Source organism: Podarcis bocagei (assembly GCF_964188305.1).
Source record: "Podarcis bocagei genome assembly, chromosome: 1".
Taxonomy (NCBI): Eukaryota; Metazoa; Chordata; class Lepidosauria; order Squamata; family Lacertidae; genus Podarcis; species Podarcis bocagei.
The window spans coordinates 70400909-70428226 of NC_138125.1; the positions used below are offsets into that span (position 1 = coordinate 70400909).

General features: G+C 38.9%; 1 protein-coding gene across 2 annotated transcripts in view; it reads left to right on the forward strand.

The window, feature by feature from the left end:
• GALNT18 (polypeptide N-acetylgalactosaminyltransferase 18) overlaps window positions 1-27318 on the forward strand; it is a 364667-nt gene that overhangs the window by 236614 nt on the left and 100735 nt on the right. For both annotated transcript variants that reach the window (XM_081180632.1, XM_081180631.1), the window contains exons 2-3: window positions 1779-1971; window positions 15428-15594. In XM_081180632.1, coding sequence (XP_081036758.1) covers window positions 1779-1971; window positions 15428-15594 — 360 coding nt within the window. The remainder of the gene's footprint in view (window positions 1-1778; window positions 1972-15427; window positions 15595-27318) is intronic.

Consider the following 27318-nt stretch of genomic DNA (forward strand, 5'->3'; position numbering starts at 1 on the left):
TTTTGTAAATATCTCCCACTTTAATTTGATGTACGAGTAACACTGTCTTAGCAAGGATTGAGTTTACTCTTACTATATGTACTACCAGAGCCGTAGCTAGGTGATCTTGTGTCCCTGGCAGAACTGTCCAGATTGTGCCCCCTAGCCATAGACAAATTAGCTCTTCTTTCTGCCTCTCCTCCAACTCTTCCCTCTGTTCAATTCACCCTCTACTGTATTTAAAACCATTTCTTATGAGGCAATAATCAATCTTTATATTTATGGGTTATGTCCCACCTCACCACCCCCTAGCTATGGCCTGTGTAAAGTAAATAAAATTAAAATAAAGGCACAAGTAAAGCAACTTATTAACTGCTTAGTACACAAAATATGGACTGCTTCATTTCAATGCTACACCTTTCAGTCTAACATCTTCAAGGCGAGCTACAAACATTCTTTTTAAAAGTCATGAAAATTAATTTAAATAAACAATATTTGACAACAACTTTTAGAACCCACTGAATCAGTAAAAGCTGCAAGTGCCAATAGATCTGCAGTGTGAAAACATGGTTTCCAGCTTTGCAGCCGTTTGCGGCTGTTCAGTTTTTTAGGATTGAAGTTCCAATGCTTTGCACACTGAATAATCAGGCCACATGCTAAACCTGGCAGTGTTTTGGACCACCTGTGCCAGAATTTGGCTATTGTTAAAGACTGACGCGGGTGGCGCTGTGGGTAAAACCTCAGTGCCTAGGACTTGCTGATCGTAAGGTCGGCGGTTCGAATCCCTGCAGCGGGGTGAGCTCCCGTCGTTCGGTCCCAGCTCTTGCTCACCTAGCAGTTCGAAAGCACCCTTAAAGTGCAAGTAGATAAATAGGTACCGCTTTATAGCGGGAAGGTAAACGGCGTTTCCGTGTGCTGCGCTGGTGCTGGTTCTCCAGAGCAGCTTCATCACGCTGGCCACGTGACCCGGAAGTGTCTTCGGACGGCGCTGGCCCCCGGCCTCTAGAGTGAGATGAGCGCACAACCCTAGAGTCTGTCAAGACTGGCCCGTACGGGCAGGGGTACCTTTACCTTTACCTTAAAGACTGACCAGATAGCAGACTGACTTTGTGTAGTTAGAGACATATCTTTCTGAAGTAAAGATATTGGGCTCATTGAATGGTTGCTACCCATAGGCGCCGACTCCATGGGGCCTGAGGGGGCCCAAGCCCCCTCAAAAATTCGTTTGGGGGGGCTCCGCCCCCCCCAATAATCTCGGGCGCCCCTCCAGCCGAGCGCCGCCGCCACCCCTCCCCCAGCCCAAAATGCACAGGGTCGGGCTGCATGCCTCCTGCCCTCCCTCCCGAGCAAAAGCTCCACCCAATTTCCTTCAGAGCTGATTAATAGGCGCAGCACGCTCTCCCCTATTCGCTCACGAGGAGGCGGCGCCACTTTATCTGCATATTCATGAGCTTATTAATTATTCATGAGCTTTCGCGGGCTCCCCCAATATTTTTTATAAGTCGGCGCCCCTGTTGCTACCTGTTTATGAAAGCTTTTGTATAGCCAGCCTAGGCAAGGCTGGTGTTTAGCCAAGTCTGGCTTGCCAACAGATTGACTTCAGTCCCAAAGGCTCACTCCTCCATTTTCTCCTGAGACAGACGGATGCCAACCAGGCTTGATCTTATGAAATATTATAGTAGCATTGTAAAAACTTACAAATTTGCCCCAAACCTGAATATTACCTTGTATAAATAAAAGTTCTAAATTGCATTGTTGTTGTTGTTGTTAAAAAAATCATATATATTATTGTTTTACAGAAGCACCTCTGAAACCAGAAGAAAATCCTGCAGAGGCTTTTACTGATTCATCCCTCTTTGCTCACTGGGGTCAGGATCTGAGCCCTGAGAACAGACGTATTGCCCTCAAACAATTCCAGTATTATGGCTACAATGCTTACCTGAGTGATCGTCTCCCCTTGGATAGACCATTGCCTGACTTTAGACCCAATGGGTAAGGAATATCTTCTGGTGGGCATAATGCATGTTGTTTTTGGAATATTTTTTAAATTGTAAATTAGTCAATTTTTGAAAACTTGAAATGTATTAAATAAAAAATATATAATCTGGCCCAGATCAAGCACTTTCAAGAACAATAGATTTTAACAAATGAATTAAGAATGCACCTAAATATCTTCCATCAAGAAAAATTCAAGTGGTTTAATGTTGGCTAAGTCATGCCCATGGTCTTCAGAGTTCTTATCCCAATAATTGTCCATAAAGTAAGGGTTATTTCACATAATTAAATCAACACCAGGTTCAACTTCATTTTTAAAACACTCCAGTTGGGAAAGAAATGAAGAAGTAAACACTTAGCAAGTGATACTTGGTTTGTTGCAATAACATTAAAGGTTAGAAAAAGCACTTTGGGGTGTGTATGTGTTAGCAGACTTTGCAGCTTGGATGAATTATATTGAGGTAGTCACAGTTTCTGGAGTTCAGAGGCTTTATTCATGCAGGGACTATAGGATGAGTAGAGATAAGAAAGAAAAAGTAGAAATTTTGTCTGTAGAGAACAACAAACAAATGACCCAGCTTTTAGGTTGGAGTTCACTTAGACAGAGAAGTTTACAAACAAGTGATGGTTAAGTTAATAGATAAACAGTGTCCTTGTGTGGTTTAAAGCAACACATACATTAACTAGAAACTTAGGAGAAGGAAATATACAGTGGTACCTCAGGTTATAGATGCTTCAGGTTACAGACGCTTCAGGTTACAGACTCCGCTAACCCAGAAATAGTACCTTGAGGTTAAGAACTTTGCTTCAGGGTGAGAACAAAAATAGTGTGGCGGCAGCGCGGCGGCAGCAGGAGGCCCCTATTAGCTAAAGCTAAGGTTAAGAACAGTTTCAGGTTAAGAACGGACCTCCAGAATGAATTAAGTTCTTAACCTGAGGTACCACTGTCTTTGCTTTCCTTCAACAGTATGCTGTGTTTAGTTTTGTAAGAAGACTGTAGAACAGTCAGTATCAATATTGAGTGAATTCTGTGGAATTCAGACAATGTGCCCTTGCAGTTCTCATGACTCCTTCTGAAGATACCATCAGTATCTCTCATACTTGCAAACCAAAGTAGAGTGCTTTCCCACATTTCTTCTATGGGCCAGAGTAGCAGATCTTCTTTCCTGTGAGGGAAATTATATAAATGGAGTGTCCCCCTGGCCCCAGAAAAGCAATTTTCTCTTGATCTCTGTTTATAAGAAGTAATGAGGGCACATCTCTCAAATATTCCAAAAAGAAGCTATTCAGAGATTTTAAAGTTAATAATGCCACTATTTTTTTGACCAGAAGCTAGAACCCTTCTTATTCAAATCCACTCTACGTATAAGTTTAAAACTATTGTACGGATAACAACTAGAAATGTGACTGCTCTTCATTGTAAAAACCTGTTCATCATAGCAGCTTCAGGATCTAATATATCAAATGCTTCTGTTGAATGAGCATGAACCTTATTCACAGAAATGAGCATTGCTTTATTCAACAGCCATGCTGGGCAAGTGGTGTTGGTGTGTCAGACCTCAAAGCAATACAGAACCTTCTCTATGTGTGTTGGATTGGATGCAAAGACAATCAGTATATCTGAACCAATCTTCTCATTTCAATCTATTTAACAGAAAAATTATAAACAATCTGCCTCCTTGTTTAAATTGTAAATTAATTTAGGGAAAAGTTTCTAGAGTTTTAACAAGACATTTCTGCCAGAATATCAGCCTGTCTCTTTCTATTTTCCTTATGAAATTATGCTCCCCAAGGATTCCATTTAAATTTTTTATAGCTTTAAGTATAAAATTTTAAAAGTGTGTGTGAGAGAGACTCAACATTATTGCAGCTAAGAATAAATTATTACAGCTGGGATTTTAAAGAAAAAGTTGGCTGCAGTTTTCATAGTCATATAAACTTTAGTTAACTTAGTGGATGTGCTGTCGTGAGGAACTACTGTATATCCCAATCCAGGAAGGATAACCTAGCAGTCTTCCATAGTTTTCTTCTTGTGGTTTGAAAACATGGTTGCAAAAGATGCTCTGAATACAATTTTACAGCTGGATTGTGATACTTGTGTAGCACCCAACACAGATCTTCCCTGCTCCCAGGCAGAGAAGCTGAGAAGCAATTAAGGAGTGCCCTGGCTCCCACTGGGTTAGGCATTTCAGGGTGCCACGTTGCCAATTGGCAGTAACACTTTGAGGAGGTGCCCTGCTTCACCCCAAGAGCTGGGGCACAGTCTCAGTGGAAGTGGCAGACTATGGAGTGCAGTGACAGCAGAAGTGGTTGGTGGGGTATGGCAGCGGTGGGGGCAGGAGACAGCAATTTCCATTTTGCCCGTCTTCCAAACTGATTCACCAAACACATTGTTAGTTTTGGAATCAGTAGTTTGGAACCAAACTATTCTTCCTGACAAATGTATTGGCAGGTTTCTTTTCAAAACAAGCTTGTATTTTCTTCTGTACGTGTTTCCCCTTCTGCTGGCCTATGCGATATAGACCCATAATGTATTGTTCGCAAGAGCTGCTTGAGATGAACTATCTCTCTTATTTCATGCAGATCTACAATGAGAGATAGTCATTGTATAGACACAGCTCTTTCTCCCCCTGTGTTTCTTAGTCTACTTTTATGGTTCAAGGATGCCTTTGACAAACTGTTTACTGCCCGACCTGTGTCACTCCAATCTGTTATCTAGTACTGTGCTATACTCAGTGAGTAAGGCAAACTGCTGACAGCGCCTGAGCTTCAGTACACTTGACAATATCTTGAAGAAATGCCAGTCTATTTCTGTTTATGAAATGGGATGTCAGCTTGACTGTGTACTATTTCAAGTATTGCAGCTCCATATAAGGAGCACACTGTGTAAAAAATTGCAAATCATCTAGTCTTCATCCTGAAGAAAATGTGGCTAACTGTTAGTTTAATAAGGACAACCCAGAATCTACATTGGACTGGATGCACAATTATTCTTTTACTCCAGCTAGATGCAGACTCCCCACCGCCCCTGGTCCGGTTCCCCACAGTTGCCTGTGAAGCAGAGATAACATTCTCTACTAATGGAAAACAGGGGGAATGGGTGATGGGAATGGAAAAGAGTGAGCAGAGTATATGGTAAATTCCCAGGGAGGTTGCATTGAATAAAGGGGCCATCAAAAAGCCACAGAAACATGGTTCTCAGCGATGATTACCTTTGCATTGGAAATGCAATGCAATATTGAATGAAAGCTCTTCGGCAAGGCAAGCTAAGATAGTTCTCTGCTCCTCTTGGGCTTGCTATAAGTACCTGTTGGCTAGAATAGTATCCAGGAGGCTCTGACTTTTATCCTTGCTCAGAAAATCCAAACTCTGCACCCAACAAGCCAACATATGTGATATGAATGTATTTAAATGAATAGGAACATAGGAAGCTACCATATACCAAATCAGACCATTGGTCCATAGTGCTCACCACTGTCCAATCTGACTGGCAAAGGTTTTCCAGGATGTTTTAAGTAGGGCTCCTTCTCACCTTTTCATGGAGATGCTCTACTGCTGAGCTCTGGCTCTTCATCTTGCAAATGAAGCAAATTTTGCTCTATGGCCTTTCTGTTTGCTAAGAATCCCACACTTGTATTGCAGATCCAGCACCAGTAGTATAATATCTAATCTCTCATGTAAATATGTGTTAGAGATTAAAATAATAATAATAATAATGGGGGGGGGGTGTCTGTTAGAAAAATGGATGTATGTGTGTGTACTCCAACACTGTGGAAGGTAGAACACACAGCCTTCAGAGAACTTTGTTTTGTTTTAAACAAATGATCTTTATATAAAAAAACAGACTATCATTTTTGCTCTGCAATTAATAATAATAATAATAATAATAATAATAATAATAATTTAATTTCCATACCGCTTTATATTTTTTAGAAGCATTAAAACATCAAATAAAACAAACCAGAATAAAATGTTACTGAATAAAGTCACATGTAAAGTATACATTCAAAGCAACATAATTAACAGGAAACTAAAATATTATCTTAAAAATCACAAATGCAGCCTAGGATACAAAGGTATATGGGTGGGTATAATCTCAGTGTCATGGGTTTGAGCCCCACGTTGGGCAAAAGATTCTTGCATGGCAAGGGGTTAAGGGGTTGCATAGATGTATATGAATGGGGGATAGCTGTGGCTGTGGTCATTTCCAAGACTGTCATGTGCTCCACGGAAGGTTCCCCATGAAGGAATGCAGTTCTGGTGCTAACAGGCTTCCACACCTACACTCAAGTCCCCATATTATAGCATTTTTATTATGAACCATTGGCCTACCAAAATGTCTGCACTGAACAACAATATTAAACAAGATATCTTTTTAAAACATCAGCCCATTAAAATCAGTCCATTCTGCCTCAGTCCACTTGTGTATCTGTGTGTCAACATGGCATTTTTAGAATAATTTTACCTATTTTCAAATGGCTGCTATTTGATCAGAAGCATTTTGATTGTGGGTGTCAATATTTACTGATTAAAAATATTGTCTCACTAAGACAACATATGTTTGAAAAAACTGGATTATTTGTAGACTGATGTTTCACAGAAAGTGAGGCAAATGTTGAAGGCAGAAGCAACATATAAGAGAGTGACAAGGTTTAGCTCTGTTCTGTTCTAGTGTTTTAAAAACTAATACAGTATCAAAATGAGGAAGAATATAGAAATTTGATTGATATAGAAATTTGATTGAGTACCCACTCTAAAGAAACTCCTATAATCTGAAAAAAGAATGATATGCAAACAAGAACTATGCAGTGTATGTATGTATGTATGATTGTATGTATGTTTGTATGTATTTGTACTTATTGATATTTTCAGTTAGGTGTAGACAAAGCTAGCAGAGAGCTAGCAAAGAGATAATAAGCCCTTGGAATACTGTAGCTATCATTAGCCTCTTCCCTTTCTTTTGGAGAGATTCTGCTACTCTTTTTCTTAACAGTTGGTCTTTAAGGTGCTACTGGAAGGAATTTTTTTACTTTTTCTTAACAGTGAGGGATAAAAGGCCACCTATGAAGTTGTAATCTGCCGGACATACTTATGCAAATGTTATCTGTTTCTTTGGCTATCATAGACAAACAGCTTAGGGATTTGTGTTCCTCCTCTCCCCCCTCAAGTCAAAGAGTGCTCCTGTAACTTCAATAGTAGATTGTAGATAGAAAATGAGTTTATTAGGGTGGACGAAAAATGTTTTATGTAAGCTGGCCTGTAGTCTTTCTAATAACAAGGTTTCAGAAATCAGAGAACCATAAAATTAGGGAGGAAGCATAGAAGAGTGTCTAGTTCTACCTTCATCTATAGACAAATTGTCTTCATTTAAACTATTCCAAATCAAAGCCGATCCAATTTCCTTTTTAAAAACACAAGGGAAGGAAATTGTACCACTACCCTGGGTATCATATTTTATTATCACCCATTTTACTTGGAAAGAAGCAATTTTTGTATATTCAACCTTAACTTGCTTCTCCACGACTTATTTCTTTCTGTCCATCTTACAATGACCCTGCTACCTCATTCTCCTCCTACTTTACAGCATCCTTTCAAATATTTTAAGCTGCTGTCATGTTTGCTCATAATATTCTGTCAGAGCTACATGCTCCCAGTTCCTTACAGCATATATCAGATATTACCTTTGTCCATCTTCTCTGAAATTTTGAGCTTCTTATATCTTTCTAAAAATGCATTATAAAATGGACATAATCCAGTTTAGTGGAGGATTAAACTGTCTTCAGGAGACAAGTATACCTATTCTTACACACAGTATTTCTCTCCCCCCCCCCAAATGGATTTTACTTCACACACTCCACAGTTGTTGGTTTCTATTTAGAGTGTGATTACCATAAGTAAAACCTCAGCTTTCCTTGGTTATGAATTTATATGTAGTTTCATTTGTTTTCCCCTCACACTTTTCATTCCAAGATAAGTAGTTTATAGCACATGTCACATAAAAAATTATATTGCGGCAATGTACGCTTCTTCCACTTAAGCATTGGACAAATGTGTTTATTAGATTATTAAGATCAACTTTCCCAAATACACGTAAGAGTCTTGTATGTACAGAAGTAGGCTTCTGTTAATATATTTCCAACTAGATGGGGATCTGTGACATAAATGGTGGCTGCACACAAGGGGCTGTTTTTTTGTTACTCTGTATGTTCCCTTATTCCTTTTGCATGTGAGGGGAGGAGTTATCAATCTTCTGTTTGTTTATAGGAACAAATAAAGGGTGTTGGGTTTTTTTTGCTGTGCCCTATCAGATTCCGGTTTGATAAAGTGGCTTGTTCACAAAGTGGTTTGGACAAATTGCTGTTTGTTGAGCTCAGATGCAGCAACAAACTATAGTTTGCTGTTACATCTAAACTAGACTATGGCATCTACTTAAGCTAGCAGCTATGGGCATTATGAGCCTTGCTTTTTAAGAAAATGGCCACACTTAGAGCACGGAGTGGGATGTTTGGAAAGAATAAGATGCATGATTATTTGTTTGTTGGGTTTCCACTTGCCCGACAATAAATGTTGGAAATGTAAAGAAACTGAAGGTACATTCTTTCATCTTTGGTGGACGTGCCCAAGGATTAAGGCTTTCTGGGAGATGATATATAATGAAATGAAAAAGGTATTTAAATATACCTTCCTGAAGAAACCAGAGGCCTTTCTCCTGGGCATAGTCGGCCAATTGGTGTCAAAGAAGGATTGAACTTTCTTTATGTACGCTACAACAGCAGCAAGAATACTTATTGCAAAGTACTGGAAGACACAAGATTTTCCCACCCTGGAAGAATGGCAGATGAAGGTGATGGACTATATGGAATTGGCGGAAATGACTGGCAGAATCCGAGACCAGGGAGAAGAGTCGGTGGAAGAAGATTGGAAAAAGTTTAAAGACTATTTACAGAAATACTGTAAAATTAATGAATGTTAGAACGATGTTGGATAGAAATTAAGTGGTTTTTAGCTGTAATTCTATAAGGGAATATGAAAAATGGATTACTAATAGGTAAAAATTTAATGTTACAATATTTTAAGATTAAAGACTAGGATAAACAAAGACGGGAAGGATTTGCTGAACTAACAAACGGAACTGGAATACAAAAAAGGGAGGCGCGGGGAGGTCCGGGAAACAAGCTAATGAAAAATAAGTAATGGAAAGATTGAGTTGTTTTTAACTGTTTTTTATTTTGTATTTTTCTTTTTTCTTTTTTCTTTTTGTAATATCTTGAAAATTTTAATAAATATCTTATTTGTTTGTTGGGTTTCTTTCTTTTTGCACTGTATATCACACATATTAGCTACAATCTTGCCCACATGTTTTTTTTAGAAAATCTAGCTGTCTAGAAAGCCCAAAGTGCATTTTAAGAATAATGAATGGTTTACCCTTCTAAAGCATCGTATCTTCATTTTATAATGAACACACACAGAGAGATGCAGAATTTAGATGACCATATCTTGACTTAAGCAACTGAGATTTGCTTATACATGAATTCCCTGGCTCCTCCCTTCATGATGTGAACAATAAAGTCAGGAAGTTTCTACTTAATAATAGTTTCAGTATTTGAAAGCATGATTTAATATCCTGGCTTGCTGCTAAGCTGGTAACCAGAGTTTCTCAGTTTAGCGAAAAGAGGAAACAACGATCAGGTAGAGACTTGTTGTTTAATCACATCTCATGCAAAGGGAGATGTAAAGATTCTGTATGTGTGCATAAAACACTCACCTCTTGGCTTATTAAGAGGAGATTTGATTGTTGAAATCAGGCCACTGTGATTTATTGTCAGTTAACAAATCAGGATAATAAAGCTTGGGGGGGGGATGCGGAGATGAAACAGGTGACAGGTGAGTGTTTGGTCCCAAAACGAAGACTTGTATGTATATCCACACCCAAACATAATATTACCTACTTTAGAATTATGGAGGGTGCCTGCCTACACACTCATGAAAGGTCAATATTTTCCCCACATGAACCTTCAATAAGTTCTTCTCTCCTTCATATAGATCAATAAAACTGAGTTTATTGAGGCTGTAAACTCCCAATTTCTTTGATCATATAATTTCTTCACACTGAGAACATTCTTGTTCTCAACCTTCAAGGAAGAATGTTAACATTTAAGTGACAAAAATTAATTTTGATGGTTTAATGTTTCTTCTTCTGGGTTCTACTTTATTAAAGACAATAAGAAATCAGCAAGCTATAATTAAATCTATACTGCAGAAGTTTTAAATGGCCAAGAACTCATTATTACTCTGACCTTTTATCTTAGGAACCAGCCTGCGCTTGTTTGATGCTTCCTATTTTTTCTCCTTTTAGAATAATGTGGTCTTTTTAATAATCTGAACATTATACTTACAACTATTGCTTTTTATATGCCTATATTGACACATTGAGTCAAATTAAATTCCTGCTCCTTAGTTACTAGGGATAAAAAGGTCAGTTAATTTTGATTCTCTGAGTTTCTCTTTTTCCTCCATGTTTCTGCAGCAATTTTCATTTTTTTTTAAAGAAAAGCTCACCCTCAAAATTCATCAGCATTTTAATAAAAATTTTTCCCAATAAACACACTTGTATGCATTTTTAACTAATGTGCACAGTTTTGCAAGTGATTTCTCCCAATAGAATGCATTTTTGTATGTTATTTTAATGATTATATTCATTTTAATGCATGCTTTCTAATACATGCATTTGTACGCGTTGCTTGATTGGAGAAGTTGCATTGGAAAATTCAAATAAGTGCAAATTTCCAAGGATGTCTGTGTTGTGGTTCTCATGTTGTTTTGGAAAGTGTCAATTAGTTAAATTCACCTTTAAATGCAAACTGAATTTAATTCCTTCGCCATTTCTATTAGTTATTAAGCTATATGTGATCTGGTTATCTTATCTGATTCATGAAATGTTTTTCACGAGTATACAAATATTAAAATTAAACAAACCGACAATATAATATTCATGCAACTTTAAGCTCTTTGCAGAGAATTAAACATTAATAAAGAGAGTATTTGCACAGCAGTAGTTGCTCTCCTATGGGCTTCATTGAATAGCATTGACAGTTTTTGCAGCATGTTGAACTGTTATAGAAGGAAGTATTTAAATCACAGTAATTTATCCCAATTTATTATTGTAATGTAATGCTGATAGTTCCTTCAGTGCTCAACTAAAAAAACCCTGTAGATATGAAGAAATCATATATCCAGTGACACCTAATCCCTAGTACTCAGGTAATTTCACAAGCTTGTTAACTCACTGTACTTTGCCACCAATATAATGGAGGTATTCTATCATAAAGATTTGAAACATAGAGCTGCAATCGATTGCTGGGCTCTCTGTGTTTTGATGGCTATCAGTACTTTACTTCTGGTTCCAGACTGTAATGTATATGTTGGCCAAAGGAATGTCTGTGTTCCATGGGACTTATTCCCAGCCTCTCAAGTAAATGTGCATATGTCAATGTAACATATAATTGAGGGCCAAATTAGTTGGAATTCATGTAATTAGCAATTGCATGGATATTTTTTTAAAAAAACAATACTATATCTCCGTCTATATTATATGTGTCTGCCTATCTTATAAGTGCATCATAATATTGATTTGAATTTGCGGGAACAATTGTGGAAAACAAATTTAAAATTCACTGCTAATTATGCGTTAAAAGAGAACTACTTAAAAAGGATCCGTAGGTGGTGTTTGACACCAAGTAAACTAGCCAAAATGTTTCGAGCAAAAACTGACCTAAGTTGGAAGTGCAAAGAAACAACCGGCACATTTTACCATTCATGGCGGTCTTGTAGAATAATAAAAGAATTTTGGGGGACGGTGTATAAGAAACTTATGTTTAGAAGAACATTTTCCAAATACCCCTGAGAAGAATGGCACCTTAAGATATTAGAATATAAAGAATTTGGCAGCATGACAAATAGATTAAGAAATAAAGATGCTAATAATTTAAAAGAGGACTGGACATTATATATAGATTATATGAAAAAATATTATAACAAGAAAATAATTGTAACCTGCTGACCAAAAATACTCAGCAGTAGAGGTTACAAGGTAAGATACTGTAAGGTAATGAAAACAACTTAGTAGAGTAAGAAAACATAGTTGGTTTCCGGGCGGGAGTTGATCATGGTGTGGATTTGCCAAGCATGCCTTTCTCTTAGCATGTTTCTCCCTTGCATCCTGAGTTTGAGTGTCTTCAAAGCCCATGACACCTTTGGTAAAGGCTGTTCTCCAATTAGAACTCTCGCAGGCCAGTGTTTCCCAGTTGTCAGTGTTTATATTTTTTTAGATTTGCCTTGAGACAGTCTTTAAACCTCTTTTGTTGACCACAAGCATTACGCTTTCCATTTTTAAGTTCAGAATAGAGTAGTTGCTTTGGAAGATGATCAGGCATCCACAAAACATGACCAGTCCAATGAAGTTGATGTTGAAGAATCATTGCTTCAGCACTGGTGATCTTTGCTTCTTCCAGTACACTGATATTAGTTTGCCTGTCTTCCCAAGTGATGTGTAAAATTTTTCGGAGACACTGTTGATGGAATCTTTCGAGGAGTTGGAGATGGCGTTTATAAGTGGTCCATGTTTCACAAGCATATAGTAAGGTTGGTAGTACAATAGCTTTGTAAACAAGCATTTTGGTTTCCCTGTGAATGTCCCGGTCCTCAAACACTCTGCACTTCAATCGGGAGAAAGCCGCACTCGCAGAGCTCAGGCGATGCTGGATTTCGGCATCAGTGTTGGCCCTTGTGGAAAGATAACTGCCTAGGTAGGAGAAGTGATCAACATTTTCCAACGTTACACCATTGAGTTGTATTTGTGGCGCTGCAGAGGGGTTGTTTTGTACTTGTTGGTGCAGCACTTTGGTTTTTGGGATGTTGAGTGATAGGCCAAGCTTTTCGTAAGCTTCTGCAAAGATATTTAGGATGGTTTGGAGGTCATCCTCTGAGTGTACACTACATTGTCATCAGCATACTGAGTAGAAATCATATTACTTTTTAAAAGCAATCAATGCAATTGCTAATTTGCAAGAATGACTTACTTAGTTTTGCCTTGCGATTCTTGGCTGTATCCTTCTTCCTTTTAAAAATGTTTTGAACTCTAACACTATCTTTTTATAGAAAACAGGCTGATGGAATCCCCTTTCAAAATTGTATCTAGTTATTCCTCTGAAAGTCCTGCTTGCTATGGAGCACACTTGCCTCTAGAAATATACCCGGAGGTAGGAGGGTGTCCTTGTGCTGGCATTGTCATTTCTCCACTTGAAGTGGCCTCACATGTCCAAACATTGACTATAGCAAGGATGGCATGCTCTCTACAAGTAGTTTTTGTATAATGGCAGCTCTGAATCCACCTCCAAGTCAGGATTGACTAGCTGCTCTGTAGGTGCAAGACCAACGGTACAGGGGACAGCAGTCAGGTGCAGATGCCAAGAAATCAGTATCAAGTCCCAGCTGATAGCAGTTGGATAGATATGACAGGAGGTGAGAAGTGTGAGTCCTCCTCTGATTTTCTTCTAACCCCACTGCCCCACTCCTGCTTTGAGCTTTTGGCTGTCAAAAAGAGCCAAGAAGAGAAGCAAGGTTGAAGGTATGCAGACTTCTTTCACAACACACGCTGTCTGGATAGCATCTACAGTTCCAAAACCATATCTAGGAACAAGTGGACCCCTTGAACATGACACAATTGAATTACTGGATTTATAATAGTTTGATCATGCCCTGAATTCCATTGGAGGCTTCTGTGTGGGGAGGCAGATTTCTAAAGAAATGCAATGCATAATTCAATTTATTTGTGATGGAACTACATTTGAAAGCAGATTACCAAGGATCAATAATATGGAAGAATGATTCCTCATTATTTTAAGTGAGCTTCACGCTGCTTACTAAACTTCCATTATAAAGAGAGAAAACTGCAATGGTCCTCCTTTGTGACTATCCTCAGCAAATGTTGTCTACTTAGAAATGCTTTCTGAGAGAATTACCAAGCCCCTTTCTGTTTACTGCCTGCTGTGCTTGAAAGAGCATTTGTAGCATACCTTTTTTACCTATGCTGTATGTAGTTTTCTGGTGACTATGACAACAGATACTTCAGTTCCTCATTCTTTTATTAATTCTAACCTAGCTTGACCACTAGACATGGGCTGTGTTTTGTTTTAGATATTGATATGAACAAATGACCAACATTATTATGGAAGCTTTGCATGTACAAACCTGTTATTCAGATCCTTATTTTGGTGATGTCAAATAAAGTATGGGTGATCAACATGCTGCCTTTGATATTACATATGAACAAATGCCTTCAGTAAGGTGGGGGGGGGGAATCGGTGATGCTTAAAATATATGTTGGTCTTGTATTATGGCTAAGTTGGAAAAATGAACTTTGTTTAAAGTGAACATGGTTTCCCTTCAGATGTTCTGCACTTGACCCTTGATACCTTCTCCCATTTTGAAATACTTTCTCACTTGATCTTCACTGACAATTACTTTCTACATTAATGGGTCCTAATTGGTGGCCCACAGATCCCAGGGGGTCCACATAACCCACCAGGCAGTCCACGGCACACAATCCATCAACGTTTTCTTTTGTCATCCCTATTATGGTAACTCATCAACTTCAAAGTAATTTCCAGGTGTAACCTTTAACTCTCTTCTATCAACAATTAATCAATGTAAGCTTTAAAAACCGATAATTAAAATTAGCCATAATTCTAACATGTTAAGGGTGAGATAAACTGTGACACTAAAATGGATAAATTTATGAAATCTGAATTAAAGTACAGTGGTATCTTGGGTTACGGATGCTTCAGGTTACAGACGCTTCAGGTTACAGACTCCGCTAACCCAGAAATAGTACCTCGGGTTAAGAACTTTGCTTCAGAATGAGAACAGAAATTGTGGCGCGGTGGCAGCGGGAGGCCCCATTAGCTAAAGTGGTACCTCAGGATAAGAGCAGTTTCAGGTTAAGAACGGACCTCCAGAACGAATTAAGTTCTTAACCCGAGGTACCACTGTATGTGTATTTGGTATTATAGGGAAATGTGGGAAATGAATATTTCAAAAATTCATTCACAGAGTATACCACCGGTCTTCATGGAAACATTTTTCTCCTGTTCATATGAAATATCCTTGATTATTCAACATATCTAAGACCATTCCTGTGTCCCTCTATCAAATGTCAAAGAATATGCTCACTCAAGAAATTCAGTGGATAGCTGTCTCTCCATACGTTGAACTGAATTTTTCTAGGTAGTAAATTTGCAACAAGACTTCAGAAATGCCATGTAATTCCTAGCTAATGCAAATAATGAAAAATAAAGGCCATGACCAAGGACTGTATCAGCCAGAAGGGATGAACTTATGGCTTCTACATTTCATTTGAGAAATTGACAGTGCATTCTTTTTCTTTGTTTCAAAGGTGCAAGAATCTCACATTTCCAGACAGTCTTCCTGAGGTCAGCATTGTTTTCATATTTGTGAATGAAGCTCTCTCAGTGATTCTGCGTTCCATTCATTCTGCTATCGACAGGACTCCTGCTCATTTGCTCAAAGAGATTATTTTAGTTGATGACAACAGTAATAATGGTGAGTAGCATGTGCCAAAGGGATGAGGTCTTACCCTGTATTCAGTTGCAACATTTATGCTTGATTATAACATGGCCATTCTGTTTTGCACGAAAAACTCCCAATGGCAAGAACGGGGAATCATCAAAGCCTGAGGATGGGCATCTTTTTGAAACATTTAAAGACTTTTCTATTCAAGCATGCGTTGGCCACTACATGGGAGGTGTCATAGGGAGCACAAATAGTCAAACTCTCCTCTTTCCCAGTGCCTTTATACTTGCACCTGAAAGTATCAATTTTTTGACACTTTGGTCATTTAAGAATCACCACAAGACTGTTTTGCCACCTGAGAATCTGCTTTACTCACTGAGAATTTACTTTGGTTTACACCTAGGATGAGAAACCTGTGGCCTTCTATATGTATGCTGTTGTACTCCAGCCCCCATCAGCCCCAGCCAGCATGGGCAGGGATGATGAGAGTTGTAGTCCCACTACATCTGGAAGCTCACAGGTTCCTCCATCCCTGCTTTACCCCCTTCAAGTAGTTTACACTCTTGTTTTATTGAATTTTAATGTTCCTCACACTGGGAACAACGAAGGGCGGATTATAAATACCGGTAATTTAAATAAACATTTATTCTATGGCCACCACATTGGAAATCCATTATTTGAAGTTGTTTTATATGTGTTGGAAAACATGCTCAGGGCAACCTAAGAATATGGGACTACCTTCTATCTCACGAACCTCTCCAAATATTAACATCAAGGTAAGGTGGATGTTGACTAGAGATGGGGGCCCTTTCTGGTTGTGCTACACAATTTTGAAATTCTCTTGCCAGAAAGTTGCCAAGTCTGTTGCCTTTCAGTTCACTTGAATTCTTTTCTTTCAAAATGCCCTGGCATTGGAGATCTTTTCAAGCCATCTGTTTTTAGTTTTTACGCTGTTACAAATCTAGCTGTTCTTCTGAGTTTTTGTTTGTTATCAGTTTTTATGTTTGACTGTTTAAGCTTATTTTTAAACAACTGGAATGTAGATGTGGGATCTCAATAACTTTCTAAATAGTTAGTAATGGTCTGGTTTGCATGTTGCTTTGTGGCTAGAAGGCAAAGCTGGCAAAGTTTCAGGAAGACTTCTGGGACTTCCTTCCTCATAGCCAGGTTAATTATTATTATTCATTCATTTCTATTAATTTCATATCATTCTGTTTTTAAGAAAAAAAATATCAAAGTGGTTTACAACACATTAGAATATCAAGTAAAACAATCCAGAATAAAATGTTCCTGGAGAAAATCAAATACAAAGTATACATTTGAAGCAACATAATTAACAAGAAACTAAAATATCATCTTAAAGAATTCAAAATAAAACATTACGAAGGAGGTCAGATACAGAATGCATGTTTAACTTAGCAAAGATAACAAAAATTGTTTTTAACATTTATATGTATTAAAATATTGAAAATGCATAAATAGAAATTAAAAAAACGATTTCAAAGGAAAACCTTACTAAAGGAAGTCAGGTATAAAATGCACATTTAAAACAGCACAATTAACATGAGATTAAAATATTATCATAAACATAGAACACATCTCCTGCTGTTGCTGCCAGTCTTGCCAATGGTGGTTCATGGCGCTTGGTAGTTGGGGAAGCTCAGGTTCGATAACCTGGGTCTGCACTAAGAGACAACCAAGATGGTCTCTGGCCTCTTCAGTAGACTCAGCTTTTGTAGCTGGAGTCAGTCAGGGCTCTGCCCTCCCAGGCCAGGTGGAAAAAAAGCCTGTAAGGTCTTCCAGGACTCACAGCCAAGATGGTTAAGACTTTGTTATTTACCCAGGAATTTTAATTTGTATAATCCCTCAGACTGCGTGGTGGTTTTAGCGGCTGCCTTTTATTATGTTTGCTAATGCTAGTGTTTAATTGTTTTGCATTAGGTTTTAATTAATTGATTATCTATGTCATTGCACAGTGCCCTGGAATCTGTTTTTTATGAAGGGATGTATATAACTGCTATAAGTAAGGAAATAGCTTAGTTCCGGCTATGCTGCAATTTGTACATGCAGATGGTATATATTTCCTTTGGAGAAATCATCTTAGCAGAGCTAAGAATCAATTCTAATTGGATTGTAAAGCCATTTGCACCACTAGAAGTGGTATATAAGTATGTAATAACTCTTCTTTTAACAATATGTAATGGACCTTGTTTTAATAAAATGCCCTGCATTTCTTTGCCTTAGTTACTATTGCTAGTTGGTTAAGATTATGTTACTAGTTATCTGCTTGGCTTAACCACCAGTGCAGGAGGACATGGGTTTTGGAATTTTGTATTTGATTATTGAACACCAGCATTGTACTAGGGGCTATGCAAAATACAGAAATGAATCTAGCCCTCCTCATGCATTCAAAGAAATGTGAGAGGCTTCCAACTGGCTTAGATGCATGGGCACCAGCCCCAACCCCAGCATCCCATTGGCCATTGACCTTGCCTCTCCTCTCCCAAACTTGACAGGTTGAGCGTGAAGATCTACAGGGAGATGCTAATTGCATTTAGTTGAACTCTATTAGAATCACCCACTTAGTTGAGAGCCCTGTGCAAACCAGACGGAAGGATTATAACTACATGCAACTGAACATGACTAGAATCTCCCTGCAAACCTTCACCCTCAACCCATGTAAGTTGAAAGAGGAGGAACAGGTCCACTGTCCGTTGGAGCCAAGGCTGGCATCTACTCTCCCTGCCCAGTTGGAGCTCTAACAAGTTTTTTGAGTATCTGAAGAGGGCTACAGCCTATATTCAAGGGGCTTTTATGCAATAAGGGCTGTGCAGTTAAAATGGATGTGACAGTATGAGAATAATTTTGAGGACTTTTAGTGAACTGCTCCATGACTTAGACTTGGTTACTCTTTGGCTTAACAACCATGAGCTTTTAACAACAGTTGCCTGATGCTGGTAGGAACATAGTTTCAGGCAAGGGTTATTTGGGATGGGGTATGTGCATGTATGTGCTGGTAACTGTAAAGCTATGTGCATCCCTTTGGTCCTGTTGCCTTGGCTACCAACATGTACCAGTCAGATGTACTAATGTTGCCAACCACTCCTTTGCATCTTTCAGCCTGTGGTCCCTCACATCACATATTAAATTTCAAGCCAGCCTCACAATCAAACCGTACATATTTTGATAGATCAGCTGGAACCCACAACATTCATATTGGCTCTGCATTTTTTCTGCTCTAAGGAGCTGCGCTGCAGACGGCTTACCTTCTAGCCTGCCCTTCTGTATAACTGTTGCATGACCCCTGCTACTGCTTTTGCAGCGACCCACTCTAGAATCAGTGATGTGCATCGGATTTGGGTTTTAAAAAAAGAAAAGGAGATGTGGTGGAATTAAAATGAAATAAGCCTCCTGTGCCATGCTTTTCTGCTTGCTGCTATTTTCTATATGCCAAGAAAATATTAAAACTCAGACACTAGCAAATATAAGAGCTGAATCTAAATCCACAACCACTGGAAAGTGCTATATTTCACCAAGCCGTTGCCAAACGTTCCTTAAAACACCATCAGAGGGTAGGATGGGAAGGTTATTTGCTTTGATCCATTTATCCAACAACACAGGACAGAGAATTGGGAGCATTGAGAAATTATCAGATATACCAAAAGGAGAAAGCAAGTAATGAATTAAGGAAGGTTACAGAGTGCTTTGTTTGCTCCAGTGATGTGTCTAGTATAAATCTTCTGCACGGCAAGTACCTTAACATGTAGGCAGATTTTGGGGTCATTGATAACTGCTCAAATGGTACATATTTGCAATTCCAGTCATGAACTGATAACACTTTGTAATTCCATCAAGAAGGTCTCAGCTGACAATAGAAAATAACAATGATTCATTTAATCTTGTTTAGCATGCACCAGATTTCCAAAGATGAGTACTCTTAAGTAATACCATAACTATGAATATGTTTTTTACTTATATATATTGCCAAGCAAAGTGCACTCCATAGTAACCATTCTTCTTTAGCATTCCACTCTACCAGTGGTCCATTCCCAATCCATTGGCCTCTGTTCCTCTTTTCCTTTCAGAGAGCCCCTGCCTGTCTTAGGTGACCCTAAAAAGGATAAGGGTTATAATGTATTAAAGGCACCAATTTCAAAACAATTTCTCTGCTCTGTAAGGCTGCTGTGTAAAGTATTTGTTTTATAATTAAGTCTCGAAAATTAGGGAAATGGAAAGTTAATCCAGCAGATAATCTTTGGCAATGCATTGAAGACGTTGTCATGGCTTTCACGTTTTTGGGACTAAAGAGGGTCTCCTTTACTTTAAACAGTGATTCAGTGCCACAGGGCATTTTATTGCCTTAATCTTGAACTAAGTACAAATGTTGATCCTCCTTTATCCAAATCCATGGGTTATCCTAATCCTTTATTTAGTCCATGTTCATTTGTTTCAGTCTTGTTTGGACTAAACTACATGTGACACTAAATGAGCTTAAAGTTGAGTGAACCTTCCCCCTCCCCCTCCTCCACTCAGGTGTGAGTTTAACCCTTTCCCTCTGCCCTGCTCCCACTGAACTGGCAGAGCGAGTAGATAAATAGGTCCCACTGCAGCAGGAAGGTAAACGGCATTTCCATGTGCTCTGGCTGCAGTCAGGGTGTCCTGTTGTGCCAGAAGTGGTTTAGTCCAGCAAGCCACATGACTCGGAAAGCTGTCTGTGGACAAACGCCGGCTTCCTCAACCTGAAAGTGGAGATGAGTGCCACACCTCATAGTCTACTTCGACTGGGCATAACTGTCCAGGGGTCCTCTACCTTTTTACCTTTACCTTTGTTGTTGGTAATAGATAGTGATCCCTTAATTACAGTGATGATGTTAAAGCTATGGCAATTGGCACTATTTAATGTTTGGGAAATTAAAAACAACAGCAGCAGCAGAATAAATTCTTTCCTGTGTTTACATTGCTAGCCTTTCTCTCAACAATAGCATTAGATTATCAGTCGCAGCAGAATTCAGTCTTCTGTAAACTTTTTGGAAGTTGCATTTGTTAAGTATTAGTTGAGAACAGAACTTACACTTTAATGATGTCTTAAGACTCAGTATAAAATTAACAGTATATGCGTATACATATCAAATTTCTTTACATTTATCTTGAGAAATATAACCAGCAGTAGCTTATTCATTCACTTCAGCATATGTCAAGCAAATTAACTGTGATTTTTGCTAAGCTCCAGTACAGTTTTTCTAAGTTTCCAATTATATTTTAGAAGCCCTCAATTAATCTCCTGCAAAGCCTTCATTCCTATTTTTTAAAAAAACAAACGTTTGAAGTGGAAAAAACTGTGAAGATGTCACTGCATCTATGTCATTTGAGCAGTAGATTTTTAACACTTACAAAAGCTTGGATCTTCTCATTATTGAAGCAACTTAGAGTGCATTATGTAAGCATTTCACCTGTCAGCTTTTCCTTATGAAATTGGGTAAGCAAAATCTGAAAATTAAAAATGTTTCATCTATGTTTGAAAAGGTTTGTATACATTTTTACCCTTTAATCCCCCAGTTTTGTACATTGTGTGTCAGAAATGGAAGTTTATGCTAGGCTGTTGATTATATGCCACTTTCAGTAATACCCTAGCCAATCAGGCGTATTCTTATTACCACATTATTCATAACTGATAACCCAGTTGAAAACATATCACTTGGAGATAAATCACATTGAGAGGGCTGGCTAAGACTGATTAACTAAGTACAATTGTCAAGTTTTAAACACACACAATGTAACTACTGTTTTTCGCTTTCATTTTATCATATCCCACACACCTCACACCTAAAGTGAGGTATATTCATTCTCAACCTAACAGAACTCTTGTCAATCCAGTTCCTGAGCCTTGGGAGCAAGGGAGCTAAACTCAGAGAAGTCACCACTGAATGAACCAACATTTAGGCAGAATCACTTTGTTTACTGCTGAGTTTAGATCACACAATATACTATGGTATATCAGGGCAGGAATGAGCCTAGGCTCCCCCCAAAAGACATGTTCCCTTTTCTCATTTCCCTCCACCATTGCTATATATAAAAGATCAGAAGTTTTCACTTCTGATGTTGATTAACGACAGTTGAGCATTATGTTCAAATCTTAAACTGTGGGGTAATCTTAACTATAGTTTGTTGAAATAAACCAACCTCATAAACCACAGATTGCAGCCACATCAGTTGATGTTTGGAGGGGAGAGAGTATGTAAGTGCGGTAGAAGACCAGCCTTCTTCCCCTCATTATAAACCATGGTTTATTGTTTTGTTGTTGTTTAGTCGTGTCCGACTCTTCGTGACCCCATGGACCAGAGCACGCCAGGCACTTCTGTCTTCCACTGCCTCCCGCAGTTTGGTCAAACTCATGCTGGTAGCTTTGAGAACACTATCCAACCATCTTTCCCAACATCAGGGTCTTTTCCAGGGAGTCTTCTCTTCTCATGAAGTGGCCAAAGTATTGGAGCCTCAGCTTCACGATCTGTCCTTCCAGTGAGCACTCAGGGCTGACTTCCTTAAGAATGGATAGGTTTGATCTTCTTGCAGTCCATGGGACTCTCAAGAGTCTCCTCCAGCATCATAATTCAAAAGCATCAATTCTTCGGTGACCAGCCTTCTTTATGGTCCAGCTCTTGTAACACCTGAATATAGAGGCCCTCTGGAAACACTCCTCAACCCCATGTATCATAGGAGCCAATTACTTGGGGCTGTGGGGGCTTTGGCCCCCACAATAAAATAATTGAGGAGGCTGGGCCCCCACAAAGTCGATGAGCATTCCCATTCAAATGGTGTGTGTGCTCTGTATCATGTGATCAGTTATGTGGGGCGGGGCTTTCCTGGGTCCCCACAACATTTTATTCAAGTTAGCACTCCTGCCATGTACCTAACTTTAGAGCTGCAGCAGAGCTGAGGCTCTTACCAGCTACACGGGCTAGAGAGATATCGTACATATTTTATAGAAAGGGATTGTGCCTAAACTTAGCTTACTTGAGAAGAGAGCTTCTCTGACCAAGTTCAGAGAAATAGCTTTCACTATTTCCTTTGCTCCAAGATTCAGAAGCTTTTCTGAGCTTTTCCCTGTAGCAGTAGCTCAAGGGATGGCATTGTTCTTTAAAACCTTAAAAAATGGTTTTGGATACTTTTTCACAGCTCTGTCTGAGTTATGATTAATTTCCAGGTATAGGACAAAAAAAGAAAAGAAAAGATGAATTTATTTAGGGCCAGTTCACCGAGAAATAGAACTGCATTTTTATAATACTGAAATTGGAAATTTTGACTGTTTCAGCTCAGCTGTGCCATTTGGCCCAATTCTTTCAATGGTTTTTGCAAATGTGCTGCTTCCCATCCAGGTTTAAAACATCACGTCCTGACTCCTTTCATATACAAATGCTTTTAAATATCAAGCAGATTCCAAACTCAGTCAAGGTGAGCTTGTCTGTTGCTACTGACATCCCATTAATGGAACATCTCTCACACACATGCCCTTTCTGAACTGTTGCTTTCCCCCTTCCTGTAACCATTCTGAGCAACCCCCTCTCATCTGTCTTGGACCCTGTATGGGCTTGCAATTCTTTTGAAAATTTATGAGCAGTAAGGATGAGCAAAGTTGCTGAAAGGCATAATTACATGTTTCAGAAGATGTATTTGACAAGCTTCTAATGCTGGGGTGCAATATGAATTGAAAACTAATCTTAACAGTTCCCTCTCTCTTTCTCTGGAGACCTCTCACACACAGAGCTACGATTCTGAGCACCATACAGTTCGCGGGATTTTGGGGGGAAGCATTGAGTGTTAAAATAGTATGAGAGTGCTTTAAATGTATTGTGTGGATGTGTCCAAAGTCTTTTTTTCAGTCTACTGTCTTATATACGTTAAGGAGGCCATAGGCCAAGGGGATAGCTAACAGAGTTTGTTAAGAAAAGCTGTTGTGCTATTGGCTGCTTGGCAGGGGAAGTTTCCAAGTGCTTGGTCAGACAACCTGAGTAGCTGCACAGCTCCGTTTCCTCTAAGGCCAGTGTTGCTGGGATTGTTTACCAGCCTAGGAGGCCTTAAACAAACCCTGGGTGGGTGGGTTTGCTTAGAGAGTTGCTATTGTGTGACCTGGGCTTGGACAAGCAAGCAAGAAAATGAGATTTTGAACCAATCTAATATTGTGCAACTAACCTGAAGAATCAATTTCTTCCCCTCATTTTATGTTCTCGGAAACAAACAAATCTCATAAATGTTGTCTGAGTGTGTCCATAACTAACTAAAATGTTCCAAAGCATTCCACCGCATCAGCTGTGCCATTTCCTAAAGATAAAGGGAGTCCTGACTGTTAAGTCCAGTCGCGGATGACTCTGGGGTTGCGGCGCTCATCTCGCTTTACTGGCCGAGGGAGCTGGCGTTTGTCCACAGACAGCTTCCGGGTCGTGGCCAGCATGACTAAGCTGCTTCTGGTGAACCAGAGAAGTGCATTGGAAACACCATTTATCTTCCCACCAGAGCGGTACCTATTATCTACTTGCACTTTGACGTGCTTTCGAACTGCTAGGTTGGCAGGAGCAGGAACCAAGCAACGGGAGCTCACCCCGTCACAGGGATTTGAACTGCCGACCTTCTGAGCAGCAAGCCCTAGGCTCTGTGGTTTAACCCACAGTGCCACCCACATCCCTATGTGCCAATTTCTAGGAAGGGCTTATTTCAATCAACGGAAGCTAAAAATCACAGCACCATTTGCTGTAGGGGTTTCAAACAAAAGTAGTCTCCATTAGCCTCAGTTTGTTTTTTATTTTTCTATAGCTTATTTGATTTGGGGGCAAATTAGCACACCATTTTCTTATATATATATATATATTTGGTAACACTACATGTACTGTTCTTTGGAACCTTAATTAGTCTATCTACGACTGTAAGCTCTGTCCTTCCTGTTTATACAACATTGGTTTTTATATTAAAAATAGACGTATTTGCAGAATTGGGTATGTGGCAATGTTTATATATTATCCCACAGCTAGTTTTGCATATAATGAATGTTAAGATCTTGGGAGATGTAAAATCCAGTGCATAATCTATCGCTTCATTCTGTTAGTGTTCTTTAATCAGTCATTGATCTATTTGAAGGTCTGTCCTCTTATCCCATAATGTTTTAAGTTTTCTTTAGCAAAGCAAAAGGCCTTTGGTGAGAGACTTTGGTCAGATGATCATAGCTTTGACTTTGTAACTCTCATTCATTTTATCTAGACTATATGGACATTAAGTATTAGATCTCAGACTAGATTCCAAGCTAAAGTCGAGTTTTCCCTTATCCAGAAGAACTTGGTTTACAATACATAATATTCTCCCAATTACTTATGGTATTACTTAAGGATATTCATCTATGGAAATCTGGTGCATACTAAACAAGATTAAATGAATCATTGTTATTTTCCATTGTCAGCTGAGACCATCTTGATGGAATTACAAAGTGTTATCAGTTCTCTCAAGATTGCTTAGTACCAGCTGCTGCATGGTTCCATTCCTCTTAAACAGCACAGTCCTTTGGCCCAGCGCCTGCCTAATCATTGTTTAATGCTTCGAAAGATAGCATCTTTACATTTGAGGCAATCTTTCCAAGCAGTAACAATACTTACAGATTTGCATGTAGTTGAAATAATTGGAAAAATAAAAAAGCAGGGGGAAATGATGTGCAAACAACACTGCATTTTATGAAGCTGAAAATATACCATATACATAATCGAATTACAGCGTGAATGTGAGGAAGCTTAAAGATGTTTATACAGTAAGGCCCATGGTTTGTCAGGTTCACATGGTAGGGAGTGATTATTTTATTTATGTCTCAGTAATCAGTTTCTGTGGAAAGATGTGTACAGTGTATATTGAAAATGGAAGTAAATATGGTCTTCAAATTTTAAAAGCAAAACGACTCAGTGCTTTGCCTTCAAAGCATAGTATCTGAAAGTGTTGAGGGAATGAGGGGGCATCATGTCAAATGTCCTACTACAAGGCATGCCTTTGTACATATCATCCTGAACAACTCACTTGATCCAGGGCAGAAGCCATTCATTAAAAGCAGAAGAATGGGAGTAATGTGGCTCTTGTTGGTAGGCTATCAGTTTGATTATCTACCACACCTGCATTGCCTTGCGGCACTGGTCCCAGCTGTTTTTATAAGAAATTGTTTTAATAATTGTGGTTTAATGCTGTAAGCCACCCTGGGACCTTGGGATGAAGGGAAGGTAATTAATAAACATAATAAACATAATAATAATACCTCGGGGCAGTTGAGTTAAAAAATGCTTTATTAGTGTGAACTTCATTTCATTGCTGTAAAGCAAGTGGGGGAGGGGAGAGAGAGAGAGTCTTGAGTTAGTTACAATAAATTGGATGCATGGCCTAATCAGTGGAAAGCTTTCTATCTAATGGAAAATACTCTAGGATAATGTTCCCATTTCATCAGTAAGTATCAAACTGAGTTTAATCAGCAGCAGATTGCTGTACAATACCTCAATCACATTTAAAATGCTGTTGAGAAACAGGTAGAGGAATTATTCACTGAGATTTCAGCAGGGTTTGACATTCGGTATAGTAGTTCACAGGACCATAAAACATTTGCAATGCAAACACATAGCTTTCATCCGAACTGGGTTTTCTCAAAACCAGGGGTTGTAGTTTAATACTAACTATGATCGGTTTCAGTACAAGCCAACTTGTTAGAACTGTCTTCTGGCTGCTGACTTTGTTCTGATAACTCCCTATGGGGCCAAGTTCATTGCTGCTGTTTTCAATACCCTGCATTCTAAAAGAAACTCATGGGAGTGCTTGAAACTGGCTTTGGGAGTCGCCAACTGCTACAGTGCTTGAAGTTGATTGGCTGTGAATGTAAGCAACCAACACTACTCTATTCAATTAACTTTCCTGATTGGCTAAGGCGTTGCATAAATAGAGGCTACATTTGATGCCCATAGCCAATCAACTTCAAGTATTATGGCTTTCCTTGCCCACGCTGAAGGATGTTCTTCATTGGGAATTGCTTCAAGAAAATCTGGAGAGTTACGGGGATCAGTCCAGGTCACACTGATGCAGAATCTAAGTAGGAAGACAGACAGATAGACAGGGCAGTAAGTGAGTGAGTGAGTGAGTTCAGGCTTTTCTATGATGCCCCAAAGAGACCCTTACATGGTATGAAACGCCAAAGATCAAATTCAGCAAGGTACTTAAATATGTGTGTAGCATTATGTACATGAGCAGCCCCTAGGTAGGTAAATGTTTGGCATAAGCATTTACTGTGGCATAAACATAATTGTAATGTGAATAGTTTAGCCATTGTCTGCATCAGTGGCAATTTGTTTAAGGTTATAAACTAAAGCTGTTAGAATTTCTGAAGTGAGACTTTCATCCAAAGAGAAGGAGATAGAAAAGGGATGAAATTTGTAATTCCCTTTAGAAAAAGGTTTCAAAATCCGGAAAGCAGTACGTTATGGTACGTGACTTAACATTTTACTACACTGGGTTGGTATTAAGGTGCATTAAACACTAAATTACATAAACCTAAAATCAGGGCATAATACTACTATGAGGCCTGAGGGACTTAAAGAGAGATGCATATAACCATTGGAGTTGTGTGATTAAACATTCCTTATAGACTCAAATGGCCTCCAGAGAAGTATATTTAAAGAACAGTGTAAGTTTCTAGAGAAGGCTGCCTATAGCTTTAATGCCAAACATGCTACTTTTTCGAGGGGATGACTA